Source organism: Scyliorhinus canicula, chromosome 11, assembly GCF_902713615.1.
Source record: "Scyliorhinus canicula chromosome 11, sScyCan1.1, whole genome shotgun sequence".
Lineage (NCBI taxonomy): Eukaryota > Metazoa > Chordata > Chondrichthyes > Carcharhiniformes > Scyliorhinidae > Scyliorhinus > Scyliorhinus canicula.
This window is the reverse complement of record NC_052156.1, coordinates 20,757,535-20,781,157: the sequence shown is the minus strand read 5'-3', so window position 1 is coordinate 20,781,157 and position 23,623 is coordinate 20,757,535. Positions and strand designations below refer to the sequence as shown.

At 50.8% G+C, this 23,623-nt stretch overlaps 1 protein-coding gene and 1 non-coding gene across 2 annotated transcripts in view; one reads left to right on the top strand and one right to left on the bottom strand.

Annotated features, from left to right (window-relative positions):
• zgc:171775 (STKc_p38 domain-containing protein) overlaps positions 1–20,682 on the bottom strand; it is a 32,676-nt gene extending 11,994 nt beyond the window's left edge. The window contains exons 1-5 of the mRNA XM_038812473.1: positions 20,498–20,682; positions 12,355–12,484; positions 12,037–12,095; positions 5,817–5,928; positions 1,412–1,441 (exon numbers count right to left, since the gene is read on the bottom strand). Of these exons, the coding sequence (XP_038668401.1) occupies positions 1,412–1,441; positions 5,817–5,928; positions 12,037–12,095; positions 12,355–12,484; positions 20,498–20,616 (450 nt within the window). The 5' untranslated portion in view covers positions 20,617–20,682. The remainder of the gene's footprint in view (positions 1–1,411; positions 1,442–5,816; positions 5,929–12,036; positions 12,096–12,354; positions 12,485–20,497) is intronic.
• On the top strand, positions 8,699–8,770 carry trnap-ugg. The gene has a single exon. It is a non-coding gene; the product is annotated as a tRNA-Pro (tRNA).
• Positions 20,683–23,623: the final 2,941 nt, after the last annotated feature.

Sequence of the window (23,623 nt, the reverse complement as noted above, 5' to 3'; positions counted from 1 at the left end):
CCGCACATGCGCGGTTGCCGTCTTCCCCACCGCTGCCCTGCAAGACATGGTGGCTTGATCTTGCGGGGTGGCGGAGGGGAAAGAGTGTGTCTCTTGGAGACAGTGGCCCGACGATCAGTGGGCACCTATCGCGGGCCAGTCCCCTCCCGAGCACGGCCGTGCTGATCAATCCCCTCTCCGCCCCCCCACAGGCCCCAAACTTGCCTTTCGCGCTATGTTCACGCTGGCAGCGACCAGGTGTGGTTGCTGCCGGCGTGAACATGTCGGAAACGTCAGGCCGCTCAGCCCATCCGGGCCGGAGAATCGCCGGCCGCCATGAAAAACGGCGAGCAGCGATTCTCCGAGCGGGCGGGAGTGGGGAGAATTGTAGGGGGTGCCAGGGCGGCGTGCCGTGATTCACCCGGCTCTCCTGCGATTCTCCCACCCGGCGTGGGGAGCGGAGAATCGCGCCCCACTAGTTCCAAAAAGATGATACGTGTGGGTGAATACCGGGCTGAATCTCACCCAAAAGCCGGCAAGAAACACCCGGTCAAAACGCCCAAAATTAGTTATTTTGTCTGAATCATGTCCAATCATTAGCTACGTGCAGTGACAGCGTTTAAAAAAAAATTTCCTTCCCAATTATCATGGAGACCGATAGTTAGTTGGTCATTGGTTTTAAACTCAGACTCTGGTAGGAATTTCCAGTTGACTTGTATTGAATCTCAGACTATCAGGTTAGGAGCTGCTGACACCTGGGATTAAACCTTGGATTGTCTGGTTGGGAGCCCCTTTCAATGAAAGCAGAGATTTATCCGGGGATTCTCCGGTTAGAGTTCCAGTCAGTTTGGACCGCGATTTGAGCTGATATTCCCTAGTTGGAAATGGAGGCCCGAGATTTATTTTCTCCTGTTCAGAATTTTCCATTGTTTTGGTGCCATGGTTAAAAACCAGAAATTAACCCATCCATTTTGTAGCAATCCCAACTAAGGGGCAGATTTGGAGAGGCCCAGATGAAAAGTGGTAGAGAATATTTTCGAATGGCTTAAAAGGGATCATCTGAATTGAGTTACTCAAAAATATCTTTTTGGCCAGGATTAAGGCAGACATTATGGCAGCCGAACAACTGAATAAAGATGAAACATCCCCTTTAAAAGTAACTTTTATTTAAGTATGTTGCCTTCTCAACCTTGCCCCATGCCTGGGGTGTGGTGATGCTCAGGTTAAATCACCACCGGCCAGCTCTTTCCCCTCAAAGGGGAAAGCAGCCTATGGTCATCTGGGACTGTGGCGACTTAACCTTTACTTATGGCATAAATAATCATGTAAAATTATGAAGTTATTTGTGGTTAACAAGTCATTTCACCTCACAGAAGCAATTGTGCATCTCAATGGGACATTCTGTAAAGGGTTATGAAGGAAAGTACCTTACCCTGTGCACAATCCCAGCGGAATGGATGTACTGTGTGAGAGATCAGAAACAATATCAGTAAATTTTAAAGTAAAAACCTTACAAGTTGACATTGAAGGACACTCGTGAATAACTGACCCACTATTGGCAATTAAAATGAAGATGTCTGCATTTTGAATAGATGTGGGACCCCACAGCACACCCAGATTTGGGGAGATGCATTGGTTGAATGGAGATGAGTTCTACTTGCGCCATTGCAGATGAAGGTCTCCAACTCTTACATAGAGATAAAACTTCCACCGAATAAACAGTTCTAATGTATACTTAACCTCCTCATTAGAGCTCATGTACTTGGGGACTTCTAACTGTTTCACCGATTTTCACTAATAAATACATGGGGTGAATTTGTTAAAAGAAAACTTCTATATTTGAGAAGGAAAAGGCTGTAAAATGGCCCATCATTTTGTCACCGAATATGGAGTATGGAGATACTCACGTATTACATCTGTGATGCTAACTAGATGTTGGAAGAGCCATCATAACTACAAGCATGTTATTAACAAGATAATACAATGTATATGATAATCACAATAGATGATTTGTAAATATGTTGTAAACTGGATATACTGGGGGCGATTCTCCGATATGGAGCCAAAGTGTTCGCGCCGTCGTGAACGCCGTCGCCTTTTCACGATGGCACGAACCGGGCCCTGGTACAGCCGATTCTGGCCCCCATAGGGGGCCAGCATGGCGCTGGAGCGGTTCATGCCGCTCCAGCCTCCTTTCGCAGTGCCAAATGGGCGCTGCGCCAACCTGTGCATGCGCAGTTGGGCCATGCCCATTTGGCGGTGCGCATACACGGGGGACGTCTTTAGCGCGTCGGCCCCGACTCAACATGGAGTTGGTGTTCGGGGCCGGCGCGCCAGAAAGTAGGCCCGGGGGGGTGGGGGGGAAAAAGGCCGGCCCGCTGATTGGTGGGCCCCGATCGCAGGCCAGACTCCATCGGACGAGCCCCCCCACCACAGGCAGCCCCCCGACCGTTCCCACAGAGTTCCCGCCAGCAGCGACCACTTTTTATGACATTTAGTCTGAAATTGACATACACACAATCGTCACAATATCTGACTTTTTAAAAAATAAATTTAAAGTACCCAATTCTTTTTTTCCCAATTCAGGGGCAATTTAGCGTGGCCAATCCACCTACCCTGCATATCGTTGGGTTGTGTGGGCGAGACCCACGCAGACACAGGGAGAATGTGTAAACTCCACATGTACAGTGATCCGGAGCCATTATCGAACCCAGGTCCTCGGCGCCGTGAGGCAGCAGGGGTAACCACCATGCCGCCCTCACAATATCCGAGTTGGCACTTTGGTATAATATTGAGGGAAGCCACATTGTGGCTTCAACAGGAAGCATTTTGGATTCTTCTGTAAATTGTGCTGTATAAATGTAGTCTTTAATTCCAGTTTGCAATCGGGAATCTGTCCCTTCCTACAGTCTTATCCAAAATATGCACCGTCAGGCAGCAACTAACCGAATCCAAAAGGAACTTCACAACTTGGGTCAAAGAATACATGGATCTCATGTTTTCGAATTTTACCCCATAAAGGCCACTTCACATAGTTTAATTCCAGTTAATTCCCCTTTTCCATTTGCTCCCACCTTCCCCATTCTTCTGTGCTAACGTCTGGCAAAATTTACAAGATTCCGTGTGAAATATCATCTGTACAACCAATACAATCTGTTAAAAGATCATGCTCCGGTTTACGAGGTGCGCAGGTTAATAAGCGCTCATAGATATCCTACTGTATCACAGCCATTTTACCGAAAAATACTGAATGAATGTACAAGACACTGGTTATATGGCCAGTCTGGACGGAAATTTCAGGGCAATTAACTTGCTGAATTAGGGCAGAAGGGTTGGTCTTCCTGACTGTTAGACCTCGGGCCATGTTTAGCATGTGTGCTCCTTTAGCTGATTAAATCACGACAAAAGGGAGAGTTAGACATTTTCCTGCTGCCAGATCTACTTCCGTCCCTGCCAGACATGCCAAACAGCCTTTTTTTTAAAAATTCACATCAAGCTTGTCAGATCCTTTCATTCGAAGCTTTTTTTTTCTCCCTGTTTGACATCTGTTCCCATGACCAACGCAGCATTGATAATGGAATTAAATTAGAGTTACAAATAGAAGCTGAATCACTGAGAAGGATTTTATGGAAGATGGGCAGACAATTCACCCTTCTGTTTTAACCACAAACACTGAATTGAGTAAATTTGGATCAAGTAAAACCCCAATTATTTATTAAAGACTGAAATTGAACATATCAGTAACTCCACTGACATCACAGGGGAATTCGCAGCGATAAAGACGTGGTTGCCATCGGTTAGCCCATATTTCGGGAACTATCACACAGTCGCATCAGATTTTCGATGTGTTTGGATTCATCGGCACTAATTAAAAACGTGTTAAAATAACAGAGAGGAAAGAAAAATCTGTGCCAGCACCTGCTCGGACACGTCTGGTTCCGGCTATTTGGGAGACTGCTGCGCAGCGTTAATAAAATGGATGCACAAAAAGTCAATCCAGAGCCCTGCCAAGTGATCCTGAAATCAGTAGCAGTGTTACTACCTCACACTTCAGAGAATTTTAAAATTTAGGATTTCACACGCCATTAAAATCATTCTGAAGGTGCCCCAAAAACCAAGCTCAGGCTGTTTTCACTGCCTCATAAGATAACAAAGAAATTATCTGGAACAGTGTAAGCATTCCCAATAATTCATCCCTCATTCTGAGCAAGAGAGGCCAGGATGGTGAATAGGTTTGTGATGATTTAACTCATTCCATTGGGAGCAGTGGTAGGATGCCACACTTAATATAACGGTTCTGGGTTAGTGAGGGAAATACCAGATGGTTCCCGGCTCTTCACTGCCATCTGGCTACCCCTGCCGGACGCAAGACAATAAGACACAGTAGCAGAAGCAGGCCGTTCAGCCCATCGAGTCTGCTCCGCCATTAAATGAGATTACCACTTCGCTGATGTGATAATCCTCAACTTCACATTCTTGCCTTATCCCCATAACCCCCATTCCCTTACTGATTAAAGTGTGCGTATATTAGGCTGAATTTTGTCAGGTCTGTGAAGGCCTCAGTGACTGGCAGCTACCTCAGCTGTTTAGGAAACCCCTTCCGCTGCATTTTAGGTCCATCCAGCAAGATTCAGTTGTGGTCGGCGCTCCCATCCCTTTAAAAGACCGGCCCTAAGAACTGCTAGCCAGGCGCAGAGCTGGTAGATCGTCATTCTCAGTAGCACCACTGAGAGTGGTGGCCACTGCTGGGACTGCACCCAGCCCAGGTTGCAGTGAGGGAGGCCACCCGTGCAACAAGGCAAGTAATTAGGTGAGCTTGGGGCTCAACAGGGCCAGTCAGCAGGTCCCAGTGAGGGGGATATGGGTTGGTGAGGGTGGGAGAAATGTCAATGGGCAGCCATCGTCACTGTGGGAACAGTTCATAGGCCACAGAGTGCCCAATTAGAAGGGTCCCTCATCCCAAGCCCACAAGCAAGTGCCAAGGTTGTCCAAGCTATCTCCCCAAGTGGTGGAGGGCCCACCCACCACTGATAAAATGGCAGCGGTAGCTGAAAGAGGCTCAGTTGGTCTTTTAAGCGACCTCTGGGTGAGAAGGCCGGCCTCCACCTTCCTCCTTGCTGGTGCCATTATGGTGGGAAGGTGATCGACAATCTGCTTCCCTGCCTTCCTGTTGGGTGAGGACTAGATTGAGCCTGCATAATGTCTTATATTTCCCAACAGATTTCAATCTTGCAAATGAATCGTGGATGAGCCTGAGGAGGATGACTCACACCTATAGAACCATAACCGAGTAAAGTGTCAAATCCCTTCAGGCGAGGTCAGAGAAAATAACATGAGGTAAAAAGCAATAAAATCTGTCAATTGGACACCAGCAGCCACTAATCATAGGTATCCACGTAGGCCCCTGACTGGGTTTGAGGCTTGTGGTTAACCACTGTGCACCTGTATTAGGGGATGTCAGGTAGGACCTGCACTACAGGTTTGCCGGTAGCCCCTGCCGGCTAGCTCCGCCCACAAGGAGCCGTATAAATATGCGTGTCCCCCTTCTGATCAGCCATTTCGCCAGCTGCAGTAGGAGGCCACGCATCTGACTGTAATAAAGCCACAGTTGTACCAATCTGAGTCTTTCGTGCAATTGATTGTGCATCAAGGCTATTATTATCCCCAAGGAACTAAAGTAGGTTAGGATTGCAAGGAGCTCGATCCAGCACAGAGATGCTTTTGACAATACTGAAGCTTCTTCCTGTCCAGCGACAATAATTACAGGTGTGCTTGAGGTTGGAACTACCTTTGTCCTTCCCCAGGAATCTATCCCTTTCAATGCTCCTTCTCCTCACCTTCAGCCCACGGAGAATTTGGTAAAGAATAAACACCACCATATTCTCGGAGAGTTTCTGTTTTTTCATGATGTGACTCAGGTCCCGCTCCACAAATGGCATTACCAGGTAACTGTGGAGAGAATTTACACACACGGGTGAACATTCACACGTACTCGAGCAACTTCAGTCAGCCAAGTTTTAAAACATTTTACATTCATACGTTCTATGTTTGGAAGTAAGGTTTATTTTTGACATGTATGATAACCTTCAAGTTCTTGCTATTTTTATATCTGATCTACGAGGACTCCCTGGGGCTGAGGGAGGTGCTGGATAGTATCGGGGTATGAAGTCGGGGTAGGCCCCTGGGCCGGATGGGTACCCGGCAGAATTTGAGAAGGAATTTGTGGTGGACCTGGCACCACCTCTGTTGGGGGTGTTTAATGAAGCACTGGACAAGGGAGGAGTTGCCGGAGACGATGAAGCAGGCAGTAATCACACTAATCCCAAAAAATGGGAAGGATGCAGTGGAATGTGGGTCGTATAGACCCATATCACTATTGAACACGGATGTGAAAGATTGACTACGATTTTGGTGGGGAGGATGAAGGATTGTATCCCGGGGGTGATTGCAGAAGATCAAACAGGCCTCGTGAAGGGCAGGCAGTTCGTGAGTAATACAAGACAGCTGTTGAATGTGGTGATGAATCCGTCGAGAGCTCTGGTACCGGAGGTGGTGGTGTCCGTGGACGTGGAGAAAGCATTTGATCGGGTGGAGTGGCGATACTTGTTCGAAGTTTTGGGAAGGTTTAGGTTTGGGCTGAGATTTGTGGCATGGGTGCGGTTGCTGTATGTGGCACCAAGAGTGAGGGTGAGGATGAATGATATGAGCTCACAAAGCTTTGACTTACACAGGGGTACGAGGCAGGGGTGCCCGCCATCGCAGCTGCTGTTTGCGCTGGCCATAGCGCCATTGGCGATGGCTCTCAGGGGGTCGGCAGAGTGGCAGGGGATAATGCGAGGACAGAGGGAGCATCGGGTGTCGCTATATGCCGATGACCTCTTGCTGTATGTTTCGGATCCGTTGGAGAGTATGGGAAGGATTATAGGCTTGTTGGGGAGGTTTGGACGGTTCTCGGGATGCAAGCTGAATGTAGGGAAAAGTTAGGTATTCCCGGTGAATGAGCTGGCACAGCGGCTAATTTAGGGGGGGGTGCCATTTACAGTAGCGAGGGATAGGTTTAGGTACTTGGGGATTCAGGTAGCGAGGGAATGGACGGGGCTCCATAAGTGGAACTTAATGAAGCTGGTGGAGGAGGCCAGGGAGGATCTTAAGAGGTAGGATACACTGCACTTAATGTTGGCGGGGAGGGTCCAAGTGGTGAAAATGAATATTCTGCCGAGCGGGAAAACAATTTGGTAAACTTTTGGTTTATCTTTCAGGCTCTCCCGATCTTTATACCAAAGGCCTTTTTTCAGAAAGTGGACACAATCATCTTTGACTTTACATGGGCGGGGAAGGTGGGGAGGACCCTGCTACAGAGACAGCAGGGGGTTTGACGTTGCCAAACTTGCTTCATTATTATTGGGCGGCGAATGTGGACAAGGTGCGGCGGTGGTGGGAAGGAGATGGGGTAGAGTGGGTTAGGATGGAGGAGGAATCTTGTAAGGGGTCTAGTTTGAGGGCTATGGTGATGGCAGCATTGTCAATGGCTCCGAGTAGGTATTCAGGGAGCCCAGTGGTGCAGTCCACGGTGAAGATATGGAATCAGCTGAGGAGGCATTTTAGGATGGAAGGGATGTCGGTGCTAACGCCGCTATGCGAGAATCATGGGTTTGAGCCGGGGTGGGGATTGATAGTGTATACAGGAGGTGGAGGGAAGTGGGGCTGGTCAAGGTGAGGGATTTGTATTTGGAGGAAGGGTTCGCCAGTCTGGAGGAACTAAGGGAGAGGGTAGAGCTGCCGGGGAGTAGTGAGTTCAGGTTAGGGACTTTGCACGAAGGTGTTCCCTAGATTGCCGGGATACACCCTGCTGGAGCGACCGCTGCGTCCGGATGTGGAAGGGGAGGGAACAATTGGGGATATATACAAGTGGCTGGGGGAGCAGGGAAGCGAGCGGGTGGTGAAGATCAAGGAGAAATGGGAAGCGGAGTTGGTAATGGAGATCAATTGGGGAGTGTGGAGTGAGGCACTGCGAAGGGTAAACGGGACCTCCTCTCGTGCAAGGATTTCTACCACATTTTCAGGCAGTGCATTCAGATCACAACTCATTGTGCAGAATTAATGATCCTCATCCCCTCTCTGGTTCTTTGCCAATACTCAAACCAATAACACCTGCTTACCAACCAGTGGAAACAGTTTCTCATTATTTACTCTATCAAAATCCTTCTAGGTTTGAACATCTGTATTAAATCTGGCTTTAAACTTCTCTGCTCTGAAGTAGAACAATTCTAGCTTTTCCTGTCTCTACACATTTTTTCTTTAACATTTAAACTATGTTTCTATTGCCCAGGTTCAGGTTGAGCCTATAGTGTGGTTGCATTAGACACATGACCAGAAAGCCTATACTTAAATTGTCTATTTCATAATGTGTCTGCTTGAGGGTGTTTTTCCTTTATTGTCAACATCAAACCTGGTTTGTCAAGGAAAAAAGTGCCAAAAGTAATTACCAAATTGTTTTCCCGCTCCACTGCAGCTAGTAAGGAACAAGTCAGTGAATGTAGCCTCTGGGCAACATTAGGGTTAGTTCCTGGTTCCTGTTAGGTAAACAGAGGGTGGCAGGGAAGGGGTGTTGGAGGTCCCGGAGAGTGGACAGGAGGGAAATAACTAATTAATTGGCCACTCGTGATCGATCACAAGGCAAGGCAATACAAAAGTATAGGTGTGGGTGGGATTGGATTGAGGCTCGTTGGTCTAGGGGTATGATTCTCGCTTTGGGTGCGAGAGGTCCCGGGTTCAAATCCCGGACGAGCCCTATTTTAGGGCAGCAGGGTAGCATGGTGGTTAGCATAAATGCTTCACAGCTCCAGGGTCCCAGGTTCGATTCCCGGCTGGGTCACTGTCTGTGTGGAGTCTGCACGTCCTCCCCCTGTGTGCGTGGGTTTCCTCCGGGTGCTCCGGTTTCCTCCCACAGTCCAAAGATGTGCGGGTTAGGTGGATTGGCCATGCTAAATTGCCCGTAGTGTCCTAATAAAAAGTAAGGTTAAGGGGGGGGTTGTTGGGTTACGGGTATAGGGTGGATACGTAGGTTTGAGTAGGGTGATCATGGCTCGGCACAACATTGAGGGCCGAAGGGCCTGTTCTGTGCTGTACTGTTCTATGTTCTATGTTCTATGTTTGGTGTTCCAAAGGTCAAATAGCCGACTGACACTGTTCACACAATAAACAGTGGCCTTAGTGGCCTACCTTAGCCACCATGACACTGCAGTTACATACAAGGTGAGCGTAAGTAAGTTGATGGGAAAGGAAATATTAATTTATGCTAATTATCATGATCATAAAATCAGAATTACACAAGTCTGTTCAGATTGTGTCTGTGGCTTCCCCTCACATCAGCTCTTTCTAAACATGTTGCAGCAAAGCTGCAGGAAAGAATGTGGGAACAGAGTCGCTCTTAATCCACCACATTCTCCTGCTACTTATGTAATCACCACATTACTGCTTTGGGCTGGTGGGTGCGTGAAGAGGGTGGAGGGACTTGGGATCATGTTACCCACTTCTTAATCTATATTCCAAAACTAAAAACAAACTTGACTATGCACCAATTCCCTTAAAGAAAGCATGAGAATGTGTGTGAGAGAGAATGAAAGGCAGATGGAGAAGGACAGAGCGAGGAATGAAAGGCTGGGTTAGTTTTCCTTATTGCCCTCCACTGGGTCTTCTGGCACACCATACACTACCAGCTACACTCACATAATATCTTTTCTACAGTAAAACCTCACAAAGGCATTAGACATTGCCATAAACGGGTTTGGAGTGTGAGGGGAAGAGACGATGTGTGATGACTAAAGGCATAATGGAGGCATGCACGAAGTGCTGAGAAGGGTCGCCAGCTGGGCCGAGACATGAAGCCAATACGGCATGGTGGCACAATGGTTAGCACTGCTGCCTCCCTGTGCCAGGGGCCCGGGTTCAATTCCGGCCTTGGGTCACTGTCTGCGTGGAGCTTGCACTTTCTCACCTTGTGTGCGTGGGTTTTCTCCCCGTGCTCCGGTTTCCTCCCACAGTCCAAAGATGTGCAGGTTAGGTGGATTGGCCATGCTAAATTGCCCCTTTGTGTCCATGGATGTGCAGGTCAGGTTATGGGGTTACAGGGATAGGGCGGGGGGAGTGTAAATGCGTAGCTCATTCGGAGGGTCTGTGCAGACTCGATGGGCCGAATGGCCTCCTTCTGCACTGTAGGGATTCTAAGACAACTGAAAGCTCAGCCACTGAAAGTTTACAGAGCATGGGCTGGGAGTCCAGACTGGAGGAGGGTGCAGTAATAGGGTGGGGAGGTGTGATGCCTGAAGGGGCTGGGGCCGCAGTGAATTTGTCAAGGTAAATGAGAGTTTCACATCCAATGCTTTGGGGAGCCAGAGGAGGTTGCTGATTAGCGAAGAACCTTAGAATCTGAACGGCTGAACATCAGAAAAGATGATGTGTGGAAGGCTGGTAAAGAAAGAACTGATGATTGTTATTTATTCTTTATTCTTTCATGGGATGCGGGCATTGTTGGCAAGGCTAGCATTTGTTGTCCATCTCTAATTGCTCTTAAACTGAGTGGCTTGCCTGACCATTTGAGAGGGCAGTTAAGAGTCAACCACATTGCTGTGGGTCTGGAGTCACATGTAGGCCAGACCAGTTAAGGATGGCAGATTTCCTTCCCGAAAGGACATTAGTGAACCAGATGGGTTTTTACGACAATCGTTGATAGTTGTCATGGTCACCATTACTGGGACTAGCTTCAAATTCCAGATATTTGTTCACTGAATTTAAATTCTACTAGCTGCCGTGAGAATTAGCCTGCGCCTCCGATCACTAGTCCAGTGGACAGGTTGACAAGGTGGTGAGCCTGGAGGTGGCAAAGACATTAATGAGGGACACAGCAGCAGTGAGGGAGCAGGCGGAGGGGGAGAATGCACCAAAGGTGAAAATAGATGGTGATGGACAGAATGTGGAACTTGAATTTCAGCGCAGGGTTAAATTGGACACCAAAGCTGTTCACAAACTGTTGTAGCGGAGGAACTGAACAGGGAGGCGGTTGGCCTTGCAGCTTGAAAAACAGCCATCAGGCAGTGCACAGGGGTAATGGACAATGTGTCCAGTCAGTTCTGATCACCTGCCTGTTGGAATGATTTTGGGCGTGATTCTCCGCTCCCACGCCGGGTGGGAGAATCACGGTAGGGCCGCTCTGGCACCCCCCGCGATTCTCCCACGCCCCCCCCCAAATGGCGTGTCGCGTTTTGCGACACGCCTCTCGGAGAATCGCAGGCCGCCGTTTTTCACGGCGACCCGCAATTCTCCGACTCGGATGGGCCGAGCGGCCTACCGTTCCTGACCGGTTCATGCCGGCGGCAACCACACCTGGTCGCTGCCGGCGTGAACATGGCGCCAAAAGCTGTTTTGTGGCTTGTGGGGGGGCGGAGAGGGTAGTGAGCACCACGACCATGCTCGGGAGGGGACTGGCCCGCGATCGGTGCCTACCGATCGTCGGGCCGGCGTCTCAAAGGGACGCACTCTTTCCCCTCCGCAGCCCCGCAAAATCAAGCCGCCACGTCTTGCGGGGCAGCGGAGGGGAAGACGGCAACCGCGCATGAGCGGGTTTGAGCCGTCAGCCGTCGTGACGTCAGCCGCGCATGCGCGGGTTGGAGCCGGCCAACCTGCGCATGCACGGCGACAAGGCCCCGTGGCTGAAATTTACGGCACGGCCCTCCTAGCCCCTCCCCGGGGGGGGGGGGGGGGGGTAGAATAGGGGTCAAGGAGCAGCCTCCGACGCTGTTGTGAACCTCTCCCGGTTTCACAACGGCGTCGGGCCTGGTGGAGAATTCCGCCCAAAATCTTTACTTTGAGACTCCCCATAGCGACGCAGTGTAGATTTGCAATTTGGCAATAGGTGTAGGGAAGGCAGGGAGAATTGAGGACAGGAATAAATTCCCCACCATTTTACTGATGGTTATGGAGCATTGCAAGACGAAACATGCAACCCACAACACCACAAAGAGAAGGACATTTTTCTTTAACTGTTCTGCATGTACTCACAAGCTCTGGAATGTATGTAAATAATCTTCTGGTGAAAAAACATTGAGGAGACAAATCACCTGCAAAAAACAAAAAACAAAAAGCAAAATAGAATAAATAACTTAATCTTAGTCACTAGCTTTCGGAGCACTGCCCCTTCCTCAGGTGAAAGGATCAGTGCTCCGAAAGCTAGTGTTTAAAACAAACCTGTTGGACTTTAACCTGGTGTTGTAAGACTTCTTACTGTGCTCACCCCAGTCCAACACCGGCATCTCCACATCTTAATCTTAGTCAATATGCTCAGGATTAATTTGCTAAAGCTGGTTGATTTTAACTCACGTTTTCCTGTTTGTTGTGTTTGAGCAGCCGTAGCTCTCGGTATGCTCGCTTGGCATGTGTCAAAGATTGGAAAGGCCGGTGCAATTTCTTCACAGCCACTTTCTCGCCTGTCTTCAGATCAATAGCTGAACTGAATGGAGTAGAAACAAGAAGCAGAATATCAGGGTTGCCGACTGGCCCTGAAACGAGAGCTGCAGCAAAACCCCATTATATCTCCGGTCACCAGGTCACAGATGAGCAAGGAAACCAGCTGCTGATTTACACCCCCCTCCCCCCTCCCCCCTCCCACCCCCCCCCCCCCCACCCCCCCCCTCCCACCCCCCCTCCACCACCCCCCCACCCCCCCCTTCCACCCCCCCCCACCCCCCCCTTCCACCCCCCCCTTCCACCCCCCCCCCCCCCCCACCACCACCACCACCTACTGATGGTTCAGTGCTCCTCCATGTTGAATACCATTTGGAGGAAGCACTGAGGGTAACACGGATGCAGAATCTACTCTGGGTGGGGGCCTTCAATGCCCAACACCAAGAGTGGCTCGGTAGCACCACCACTGAATCAGCTGGCTGAGTCCGAAAGGACAGAGTTGCTAGACTGGGTCTGCAGCAGGCGGTGAGGGAACCGACAAGAAGGGAAAAAAAAACACACTCAAACTAATCCTCACCAATCTGCCTGCCGCAGATACATCTGTCCACGGGAGGGGTGACCACCGCACAGTCCTTATGGGGACAAAGTCCCGTCTTCACATTGACGATATCTTTTATTGTGTTGTGTGGCACTACCACCCTGCCAAATGGGATAGATTTTGAACAGATCTCGTAACTCAAAACTGGGCAATCATGAGGCATCGTGGGCCATCGGCAGAATTGTACTCAGCCACAATCTGTAACCTCATATCCCAGCATATCCCCCATTCTACCATTACCACCAAGCCAGCGGATCAACTCTGGTTTAATAAAGAGTGCAGGAGGGCATGCAGAGTGCACCACCAGGCATACCGAAAATGAGGTGTCAACCTGGTGAAGCTACAGCGTACGATGAGTTTGCATACCAAACAGCAAAAGCACCAAGTAATAGACAGAGTTAAATAATCCCACAATCAGTGAATCAGATGGACCACAGTGCCTCATGGTTGGCAAGTTTTGAGTTACTAGATCTGTTCATACCTGCCCAGGTATGTCCTGTACACAAAAAGCAGGACAAATCCAATCTGGCCAATGAACGCCTTACCAGTTTACTCCCGCCCAGTAAATTGATGGTTCGTCAATGGTGCAATCAAACGACACTCGCTTAGCAATAACCTCCTCACCGATGCTCAGGTTGGGTTCTGCCAGCGCTACTCCGCTCCTGACCTCATTACAGCCTTTATTCAAACATGGACAAAAGAGCTGAACTCCAGCAGTGAGGTGACAGTAGTGACTGACCTCAACATCAAGGCAGCATTTTACTGAGTGTAGCAATGGGCATCTCCTACAAGAGAGGATCGAACCATTGTCACTTGACATTACTATTGCTTAATCCCCCACTATCAGTGGGGGCTATCGGTGACGAGAAATTGCATTGAACTAGCCATATTAATACTGTGGCTACAAGAGCAGGTCAAAGTCTAGGAATCATGCAGCGAGTAAATGACTCCCTGACTCCCCAAATCTGTCTTCCATCGACAAGACACAAATCAGAAGTGTAATGAAATAACCTCCATTTGCCTGGATGAGTGCAGCTCCAACAAAACTCAAGAAGCTCAACACCATCCAGGACAAAACTGTCACTTGATTGCTACCCCTTCCATAAATGGCCAAACCCTCCATCATCGATGAACATACGCCGGCATCTCCACATCATCGATGAACATTGGCAGCCGTATGTACCATGTAAAAGACGCACTGCAGGAATTCACCAAGGTTTCTTAAGCAACACCTTTCAAACCTGCTACCTCTGCCACCTAGAAGGACAAGGGCAGCAGACAGATTGGAAAACCACCACCTGAAGGTTCCCCACCAAGTCACTCACCATCCTGACTTGGAAATATATCGTCGTTCCTTCACTGTCACTGGGTCAAAATCCTGGAACTCCCTCCCTAACAGACTGCAGCAGTTCAAGGCAACTCAACTTCACCTTCTCAAGGGCAACTAGGGATGGCCAATAAATGATGGTCTGGCCAGCAACGCCCACATCCTGTTAATGATTTTTTTTTAGAAAAGCATCAAGGAGCCTTAGCAAATCTGGAGTCAATAGGAATCGGCGGATAATTCTTTGCTGGTTGGAATCATACCTAGTACAAAGGGAGATGGCTGTGGTTGTTAGAGGTCAGTCATCACAGCTCCAGAACATCGCTGCAGGAGTTCCTCAGGGTAGTGCCCTATGCTCAAACATCTTCAGCTGCTTCATCAATACTCTTTCCTCCATCATAATTTCATAAGTGGGAATGTTCACTGATGATTGAACAATATCAAGTATCATTCATGACTCCTCAGAAACTAAAGCAGTCCATGTCCAAATAGCAGCAAGATCTGGACAGTGTCCAGGCTTGAGCTGATAAGGGGCAAGTAAAATTCACACCACACAATGGCTAGGCAATGACCATCTGCAACAAGAGAGGATCTAACCATCACCCTTTCAGATTCAATGGCATTACCATCGCTGAGTCTCATACTATCATCATTCTAGGGATTATCATTGACCAGAAACTGAACTCCACTAGCCATATAAATACTGTGACTACTAGAGCAGTACAGAAGCTAGGAAGCTTGCTGAGAGTAACTCATCTACAAGGCACAGGTCAGGGATGTGATGGATTACTGTCCACTTGCAGTTCCAACAACACTCAAGGAGCTTGACACCATCCAGGTCAAAGCAGCCCACTGATTCCTCCCCCTTCAACAAACATTCACTCCTTCCACCACTGACGCAAAGTAGCAGCCGTGTGTACCATCTACAAGATGGACTGCTGTAACTCACCGAGGCTCCCTCATGGCACCTTCCAAACCCCCAACCATTACCATCTAGAAGGACAAGGGCAGCAGGCACATCGGTACACCACCACCTGGAATTTCCCCTCCAGGCCCACGCACCATCCTAACTTGGAAATAGATCACCATTCCTTCACTGTCACTGGGTCAAAATCCTGGAACTCCCTCCCTCACACCACATGGATTGCAGCAGTTCAAGAAAGCAGCTTCACGGTGGCTTAGTGGTTAGCACAACCGCCTCACGGCGCTGAGGTCCCAGGTTCGATCCCGGCTCTGGGTCACTGTCCGTGTGGAGTTTGCACATTCTCCCCGTGTCTGTGTGGGTTTCGCCCCCACAACCCAAAAATGTGCAGAGTAGGTGGATTGGCCACGCTAAATTGCCCCTTAATAGAAAAAATAATTGGGTAATCTAAATTTATAAAAAAAAATTTAAAATTAAAAAGAAAGCAGCTTCACACCTCCTTGTCAAGGGCAATTGGGGATGGACAATAAATGCTGGCCTTGCCAGCGAAACCCACATCCTTTGAATTTGAAAAAAAACACACACATCATGCCGTGGAATGAAAGGACGTGGTCCTCGTCCCATTATTCCTAATGCACTAAATCCCTGATCTCATCTGTGGGAATATGTCACAGTGGGGCCAGACACAGTGGAGAAGAAACAGACAGAATCCTGTAGTTTTTCACAGCTCCTTACAGAGTACCATTCACAGAAATTCCAGTGTATTTTACCTGTCACTTGGAATATAAAATGCAAGAAAGGTCTGAGGAACCCAACACTGGAAAAACAAAGTTTCCAGTGAAGCTACATTCACTTTGCAAAAGCACCATATGTATCTTCTGTGTTTCGATCTGGACAGATATAATCATATTAATTCGAACCAAAGAACTGATTTTCTGCTATCACATAAAACAGTTGTTGACTCTGCTGTAAATGGCAAGATGGTGAGGCAAAAAAAAATCCTCAGCATATTAAATCTCCTGTGATCATTTCTACAAGTACTTTGGGTGGCTTGGTGGCCCAGTGGTTAACACTGCTGCCTCACGGCACCGAGGACCGGGTTTGTCCCGGGTCACTGCCCATGTGGAGTTTGCACATTCTCCCCATGCCTGCGTGGGTCTCACCCCCGCTGCCCAAATGTGCAGGGTAGAGGGACTGTCCATGCTAAATTGCCCCTTAATTGGAAAATAGAAGAAATTGGGTACTTTAAATTTTAAAAATCCAAACAAAATATTTCTACAAGTACTTCTTTAATTTTAGATTTATTTAATTCATTGAATTTAAACTTTCTTTAGCTGTTGTTGTGGGGTCTGAACTTAGGTCCAATCTAGCCCAGGTCTCTGAATTATTAGTCCAGTAATACAACCACTACACTGCTGTCATGCTCTAGATAACCTGCTGGATGCAAAATGTAGGAGCCAATTTAGACCATGTGTCACACTGGGTAGCTGGTTATATGGGACATTATTATGCGCCCTGGTTGAAATCCTGCACAATATCAGTTAACATATTTGCATGCAACCCTCTTCTTTTAATGAAGTGTAATTTCACCCTGACTTTAATAAAAAATGTTCTCGGGTATGGGTAACTTGTTGCTCTGCAAAGCTCTGTTGGGTTAATGGTTCAATAGGCATTTCAGAGGGCATTAAGAGTCAATTGCATCGGGATTGTTGCTACATGTGAGCCAGTCTAGTTGAGGTGGCAGGTCCCTTGCCCTGAAGGTCTTCACAACAAACCAGAAGCTTTCATGTTTATTTTCTTTGGTGCCAGCTGCAAATGAGCAGATTTATTGAACTCTTGACGCTTGTGCTGTGAGCACATAACCGCGACAGGAGCATTAGCCTGCTTCTATTAGTAATGTTGGAACATTTTTATTTTTTGGCATGTGCTTGCATGAGTGATAATGGGACATTGTGGCTCCAAATTGTAACAGTGTTGGTGTTACTGTGACATATCTGTTGTGAGCTTGGCTGCTGCTAAATAGCACTGCAGTCATCTCTGTTCTTCGATGTAGCTTAGAATAATTGGTCTGCTGTTGACCAATGACATAATCATTGACTTCAACTCTGATCTTCCCCAACTGCTCCAAACTACAAACACAAATGAGTGTGCAGGAAAGTTATTCATAAAACATTTGGCTCAAACGGAAGGATTTAGGGGAAGCGATCATGTAGTGGTATTGTCACTGGATTAGTAATCCAGAGCCCCAGGGTAAAGGTCAGAGAGCCAGGTCCAAATCCCAGCATGGCAGATGGTAGAATTTGAATTCAATAAAAATCTGGAATTATACGTTGCACAAACCCATCTGGTTCACCAATGCCCTTCAGCTTCAGGGAAAGAAATCTGCTGTCCTTACCTGGTCTGGCCTACACAAGACTCCAGATTCACAACGACACAGTTGACCCTTAATTGCCCTCTGTTCTAGAGCAATTAGGAATGCAACAACAAATATTGGGGGGGGGCGAGCGAGTGTGGGGGGGGAGCGAGTGTGGGGGGGAGCAAGTAGGGGGGAGCGAGTGTGGGGGGGGAGCGAGTGTGGGGGGGGAAGCGAGTGTGGGGGGGAGAGCGAGTGTGGGGGGGAGAGCGAGTGTGGGGGGGGAGAGCGAGTGTGGGGGGGAGAGCGAGTGTGGGGGGGAGAGCGAGTGTGGGGGGGGAGAGCGAGTGTGGGGGGGGGAGAGCGAGTGTGGGGGGGGGAGAGCGAGTGTGGGGGGGAGAGCGAGTGTGGGGGGGGGAGAGCGAGTGTGGGGGGGAGAGAGCGAGTGTGGGGGGGGAGAGCGAGTGTGGGGGGGAGAGCGAGTGTGGGGGGGGAGAGCGAGTGTGGGGGGGGAGAGCGAGTGTGGGGGGGGAGAGCGAGTGTGGGGGGGGAGAGCGAGTGTGGGGGGGGAGAGCGAGTGTGGGGGGGAGAGCGAGTGTGGGGGGGAGAGCGAGTGTGGGGGGGAGAGCGAGTGTGGGGGGGGAGAGCGAGTGTGGGGGGGAGAGCGAGTGTGGGGGGGAGAGCGAGTGTGGGGGGGGAGAGTGAGTGTGGGGGGGGAGAGTGAGTGTGGGGGGGAGAGCAGTGTGGGGGGGGAGAGCAGTGTGGGGGGGGAGAGCAGTGTGGGGGGGGAGAGCAGTGTGGGGGGGAGAGCGAGTGTGGGGGGGAGAGCGAGTGTGGGGGGGAGAGCGAGTGTGGGGGGGGGAGAGCGAGTGTGGGGGGAGAGAGCGAGTGTGTGGGGGGGAGAGAGCGAGTGTGGGGGGGGAGAGCGAGTGTGTGGGGGGGGAGAGCGAGTGTGGGGGGGGCGCGAGTGTGGGGGGGGGAGGAGAGCGAGTGTGGGGGGTGGGGGAGCGCGAGTGTGGGGGGGGTGGGAGCGAGTGTGGGGTGGGAGCGAGTGGCGGGGGGGAGAGGTAGCGGGTGCGGGGGGAGAGAGCGAGGTGTGGGGGGGGAGGAGAGCGAGTGTGGGGGGGGAGAGCGAGTGTGGGGGGGGAGAGCGAAGGTGGGGGGGGAGAGAGATGTGTGGGGGGGGGGGAGAGGAGAGCGAGTGTGGGGGGGAATCGAGTGTGGGTGATGGAGCGAGTGTGGGGGGGAGATCGGTGTGGGGGGGGAGGAGAGCGAGTGTGGGGGGGGAGAGAGGTGGTGGGGGGGAGGAGACGAGAGGTGGGGGGAGAGCGAGCACGTGTGGGGGGGAGAGACGAGCGAGTGGGGGGGGGGAGATGCGAGTGTGGGGGGGGCGACGAGTGTGGGGGGGAGAGAGCGAGTGTGGGGGGGAGAGCGAGTGTGGGGGGGAGAGCGAGTGTGGGGGGGGAGAGCGAGTGTGGGGGGGGAGAGCGAGTGTGGGGGGGGAGAGCGAGTGTGGGGGGGGGAGAGCGAGTGTGGGGGGGGAGAGCGAGTGTGGGGGGGGAGAGCGAGTGGGGGGGGGAGAGTGAGTGTGGGGGGGGAGAGTGAGTGTGGGGGGAGAGTGAGTGTGGGGGGGGAGAGTGAGTGTGGGGGGGGGGGAGTGCGAGTGTGGGGGGGGAGTGCGAGTGGGGGTGGGGAGGGGAGTGTGAGTGGGTGCGGGGAGTGCGAGTGTGGGGGAGTGCAAGTGGGGGGAGCGAGTGTGGGGGGGTGGGGGGAGCGAGTGTGGGGGGTGGGGGGAGCGAGTGTGGGGGGTGGGGGGAGCGAGTGTGGGGGGTGGGGGGAGCGAGTGTGGGGGGTGGGGGGAGCGAGTGTGTGGGGTGGGGGGAGCGAGTGTGGGGGAACGAGGGGGGGGAGGGGGGAACGAGGGGGGAGGGGGGAACGAGGGGGGGGGAGGGGAGGGGGGGAACGAGGGGGGGAGGGGAGGGGGGAACGGGGGGGGGGGGGGGGAGGGGAGGGGGGAACGAGGGGGGGAGGGGAGGGGGGGAACGGGGGAGGGGAGGGGGGGAGCGAGGGGGATGGCTCAGTGGCTACAAAAAGGACTCACTGATATTTCTGATGTGTTTGGCCAGAGCTCCTCCACAGTATTTTCGCCAATAACCCTGAGATAGCGAAGTTCGAAGTCTAAAAATGGGTGAGGCAGATGTATAGTTTGTTTAGTTTGTTTAGACACTGTCGCCTTTGAGATACCATGTGCGTTTGCCATGAGCCTCAATCAACTTTATCTCCACTGACAGACCTGTCCCGTTGGTAAACTTTCCTAATTACCGGAATGGCCAAGCTCCCTCTCCCTCCTCGCTTTAAACATCAATGTATTTCTACCTTTTCTATGAATCTTGTTGCTAATATACCCCATTTTTAAAATAAAAAAGCTAGACAGGCTGTAAACTCTCAGATACTGAGAGTCAACCCCAGGCTTTTCCCTCCGAATGGAAGTTTAGGGCGAGGTCCAGGCTGATCACTCTGAGGATCACAGTGAACCTGGTCAGGGAATTGCTCCCATCCCTGATGTTTGCCTGGATGCACAAGTCTGCGGTCTTGTTCTAAATGATTTGCATTCTGGAAAACACAAACACACCTCACCACCCAATAGACATCTTGTATCTTCTAGCAGCTTAATGTAGTATGTTACAGCTATATTGTTTCCCCTCCCATTTAAAAGTTTCATTTTATTGTTCGCGATCCCGAAGACACGCCAGGTTTCTGAAAATAGCACTTTTAGCTCCAGAGTTCAATGCTAAAGGTTATGTTGAGCCAGCACACACTCAGATACAGAGTGAGTCTCCAGCATTCCCGCTCCTCACTTACCACACGCTCCCGTAAGCCCCTGATCCAATGGGGGTGAGCTCATTGTACCTGAGCGGCACTTCCCACATCGTCTTGTTAATATCTTGTCGGTAAAAACCTTTCCGCGCCGGGCTCCCCATTGTGGGCGATGGCAGCAGCTCCCCACACCCCAGCTGCAGTTTCAGGTGAATTTCACCTGGCTAGTTTCCGGCGACTGCGCACTCTAGCTGTCCTGTCTTGTCTTGTCTTATCTTGTCTCGCCCCCCCCCCCCCCCCCCCCCCCCCCCCCCCCCCCGCTGGGTGAGGTATGTTTCTGAAGCTAGTGAGCACCTTTTATGCAGGTGGCGCTCACTCACTGTTTCATTTCACCCAGGGTTCCTTCGGCAGCACCTTCCAAACCCACTAGGACAAGGACAGCAGACACATGGGAACCCCACCACCTGGAGGTTCCCCACCACCTGGAGGTTCCCTCCCCCCCCCAAAAGTCACTGCATCTGGGTCGAAATCCTAGAACTCATGGTTAGTCCTGCTGCCTCACGGCACCGGGGTCCCAGGTTCGATTACAACCATGTTTTCCCCGTGTTTCCGTGGGTTTCACTCCCACAACCCAAAGATGTGCAGGGGTAGGTGGATTGGCCACGCTAAATTGCCCCCTGATTGGAAAAAAATCAATTGGATACTCTAAATTTATGTTTTTAAAATAATCCTGGAACTCCCTCCCTAACAGCACTGTGGATGTGCCTACACCATATGGAATGCAGCAGTTCTAGAAGGCAACTACCCACCAGCTTCTCAAGGGCAATTAGGGATGGGTAATAAATGCTGGCCTAGCCAGCGAAGCCCACATCCCGTAAAAAATGAATTGAACAAACGTTTTCCACCGTCTGTCACTATCCAAATAACAAATCAAATCCCACACTGTGTTTACCCTCACACATTGAATAGAGTGCCCTACCATCCATCCCTTATCTCTTTACTGCTCCTGCAGCACCTCAAGTCCTGTTCAGCTCCAGCAGCACCCCAAGTCCACGGTTGCTCATTGACCCCGTGCCTACCCAGCCTCCTGTAGGTTCTTTGAGATCAAATTGACTCCAGCATTCACAGCCAATGGGAGCTTGGGAACCAGCCACTCCTTTCTGACAGATTGGGGATTCCAATATCAGAGCCAGTTTGGCCAGTAATCCTTCTGGGATTTGCCTGGTTCACCGCCTGGTTAGTTTTGTCCAGTGGGCTGGGAAGTGATTCTTCCCACCTGTAGAAACGTACAGGAGTGCTGACAAAACTGGCAGCAGGAAGGTTCACAATACTGTGGCCGACCCTGTGGCTGCAGTTGAACCCAGGCAGGCAGAGAGCCTTTAAACCTGCCTGGAGAACTGGTCCTCCTGCTCTGCCTCTGGGAGGCTGCCTCATGGGAGCTACACCATCCCCCACTGTCTACAGGAATCTAGAAGCTGACTGAAAAATCCCTCTGATAATAGCCCTTTAGTGGCCATTTAATTGCTCCAATTAGCTACCCACTGTTTTCCGGCAATAGCCCTGTCACTCTAGCCCGCCTCCATGGAAGGACCCAGGGGCAGCATGGAGCTGTGGAACAGCTCACTGCCAGGTAATGTATCATTCTGTGCCTGCCTATCACCAGGTTGGGGGCTGAAGATTAGACCATAGTTTTATGAGATGAACTTCAGCAGTTGCCTCCCACATTTTTGAATGTCCCTTAGCCTTGCTGCTACTATTGCTTATAGCTACTCCGAGCAGATCTACTGCTGCGATATGTCACACACATCTGTCTGGCGCCACCCTCACATATCCACTGTAATCGCTCTGCAACCACTCTGTGATATTCATCATCCGACTAAACCTCTACCCTTAGTCCTATAACCTGTCAAATGACACCTGTTATTTACACTAACGTGTGTTAAGTAAGGTGTGTGACCAAAGCAAGAGTGAGTGCACCTCTCCTGGTGTGTACTCCTGGACTTGGAATGTGCCACTGCAACACTGGTTCGGGATCAACTCTTTGCACTGGAAGACCAGCAAGTTTCGGTCAGACCAAAGAGCGGCTTTCACCGAGTTGGTGTTTGCCGCAGTGTGTGCTCGCAGACACACACCAAGGTAGCTGTTTGCCGCAGTGTGTGCTCGCAGACACACACCAAGGTAGCTGTGGTGGGGAAGAGACCATTGTCCACCTCCTTCTGGACCAGGCCTTTGCAAAGAAGATGTGGTGTGTTTTGTTGAGGTTAATCGCGAGCAACTCTGTGAGGCAGGACAGACTCCGTGCTCTACAGTCTGCTCCCGGGAACAACTCGGAGCATCAACTCGGTGAAAGATGTTCTTTGGTCTGCCCAAAACCTGCTGGTCTTTCAGTGCAAAGAGTTGACCATGAAGCAGTGTGCAGTGGCACATTCCAAGTCCAGGAGTACACGCTGAGAGACACCAGAAAGCTTAGGGCAGGAAGCACAGAGATGCAACGGGAAAGGACCACTGTGTTAGGTTTTCTGCCAGAGTACACTGAGGGGCTGGGAAACTGAGCTGTAAGTTTGACATGGAATATATCTTGTAGATAGTAATTATAACTGTAAATGGAGTAATACACAGGGCGCGATTCTCCGCAGGAGCGGAGAATCGCGAAGGCCGTCGTGAAATCGGCCGACTTTCACGACAGCCTCAGAGCCCGCTCCCCGCACCTAATTCACCCCCACCCGGGGGGCTAGGAGCGGAGCTCTGTTCTTCTCGGCGGCACGCCGAGAATGACGCGACGGCGGCGCCTATATGATGTCAGCCGCGTATGCACAGGTTGGCCGGCTCCAACCCCGCATGCGCGGCTGATGTCATGACGCTGACGGCATGAAACCGCGCATGCGCGGTGGCCGTCTTTCCCGCGCCGCAAGACGTGGCGGCTTAATCTTGCGGGGCGGCGGAGGGGAAATAGTGCGTCCGATTTGGACGCCGGCCCGATGATCAGTGGGCACCAATCGCGGGCCTGTCCCCTCCTGAGCACAGTCATGGTGCTCATTTCCAAAAAGGCCACCCAGAAGCCCCAAACGGGTATCTCCACACCCGTTTCACGATGGCAGCTAGCACGTGTGTTTGCCGCCATCGTGAAACGGTCGCGAACGGCAGGCCGTTCGGCCTGTCCGGTCGGAGAAT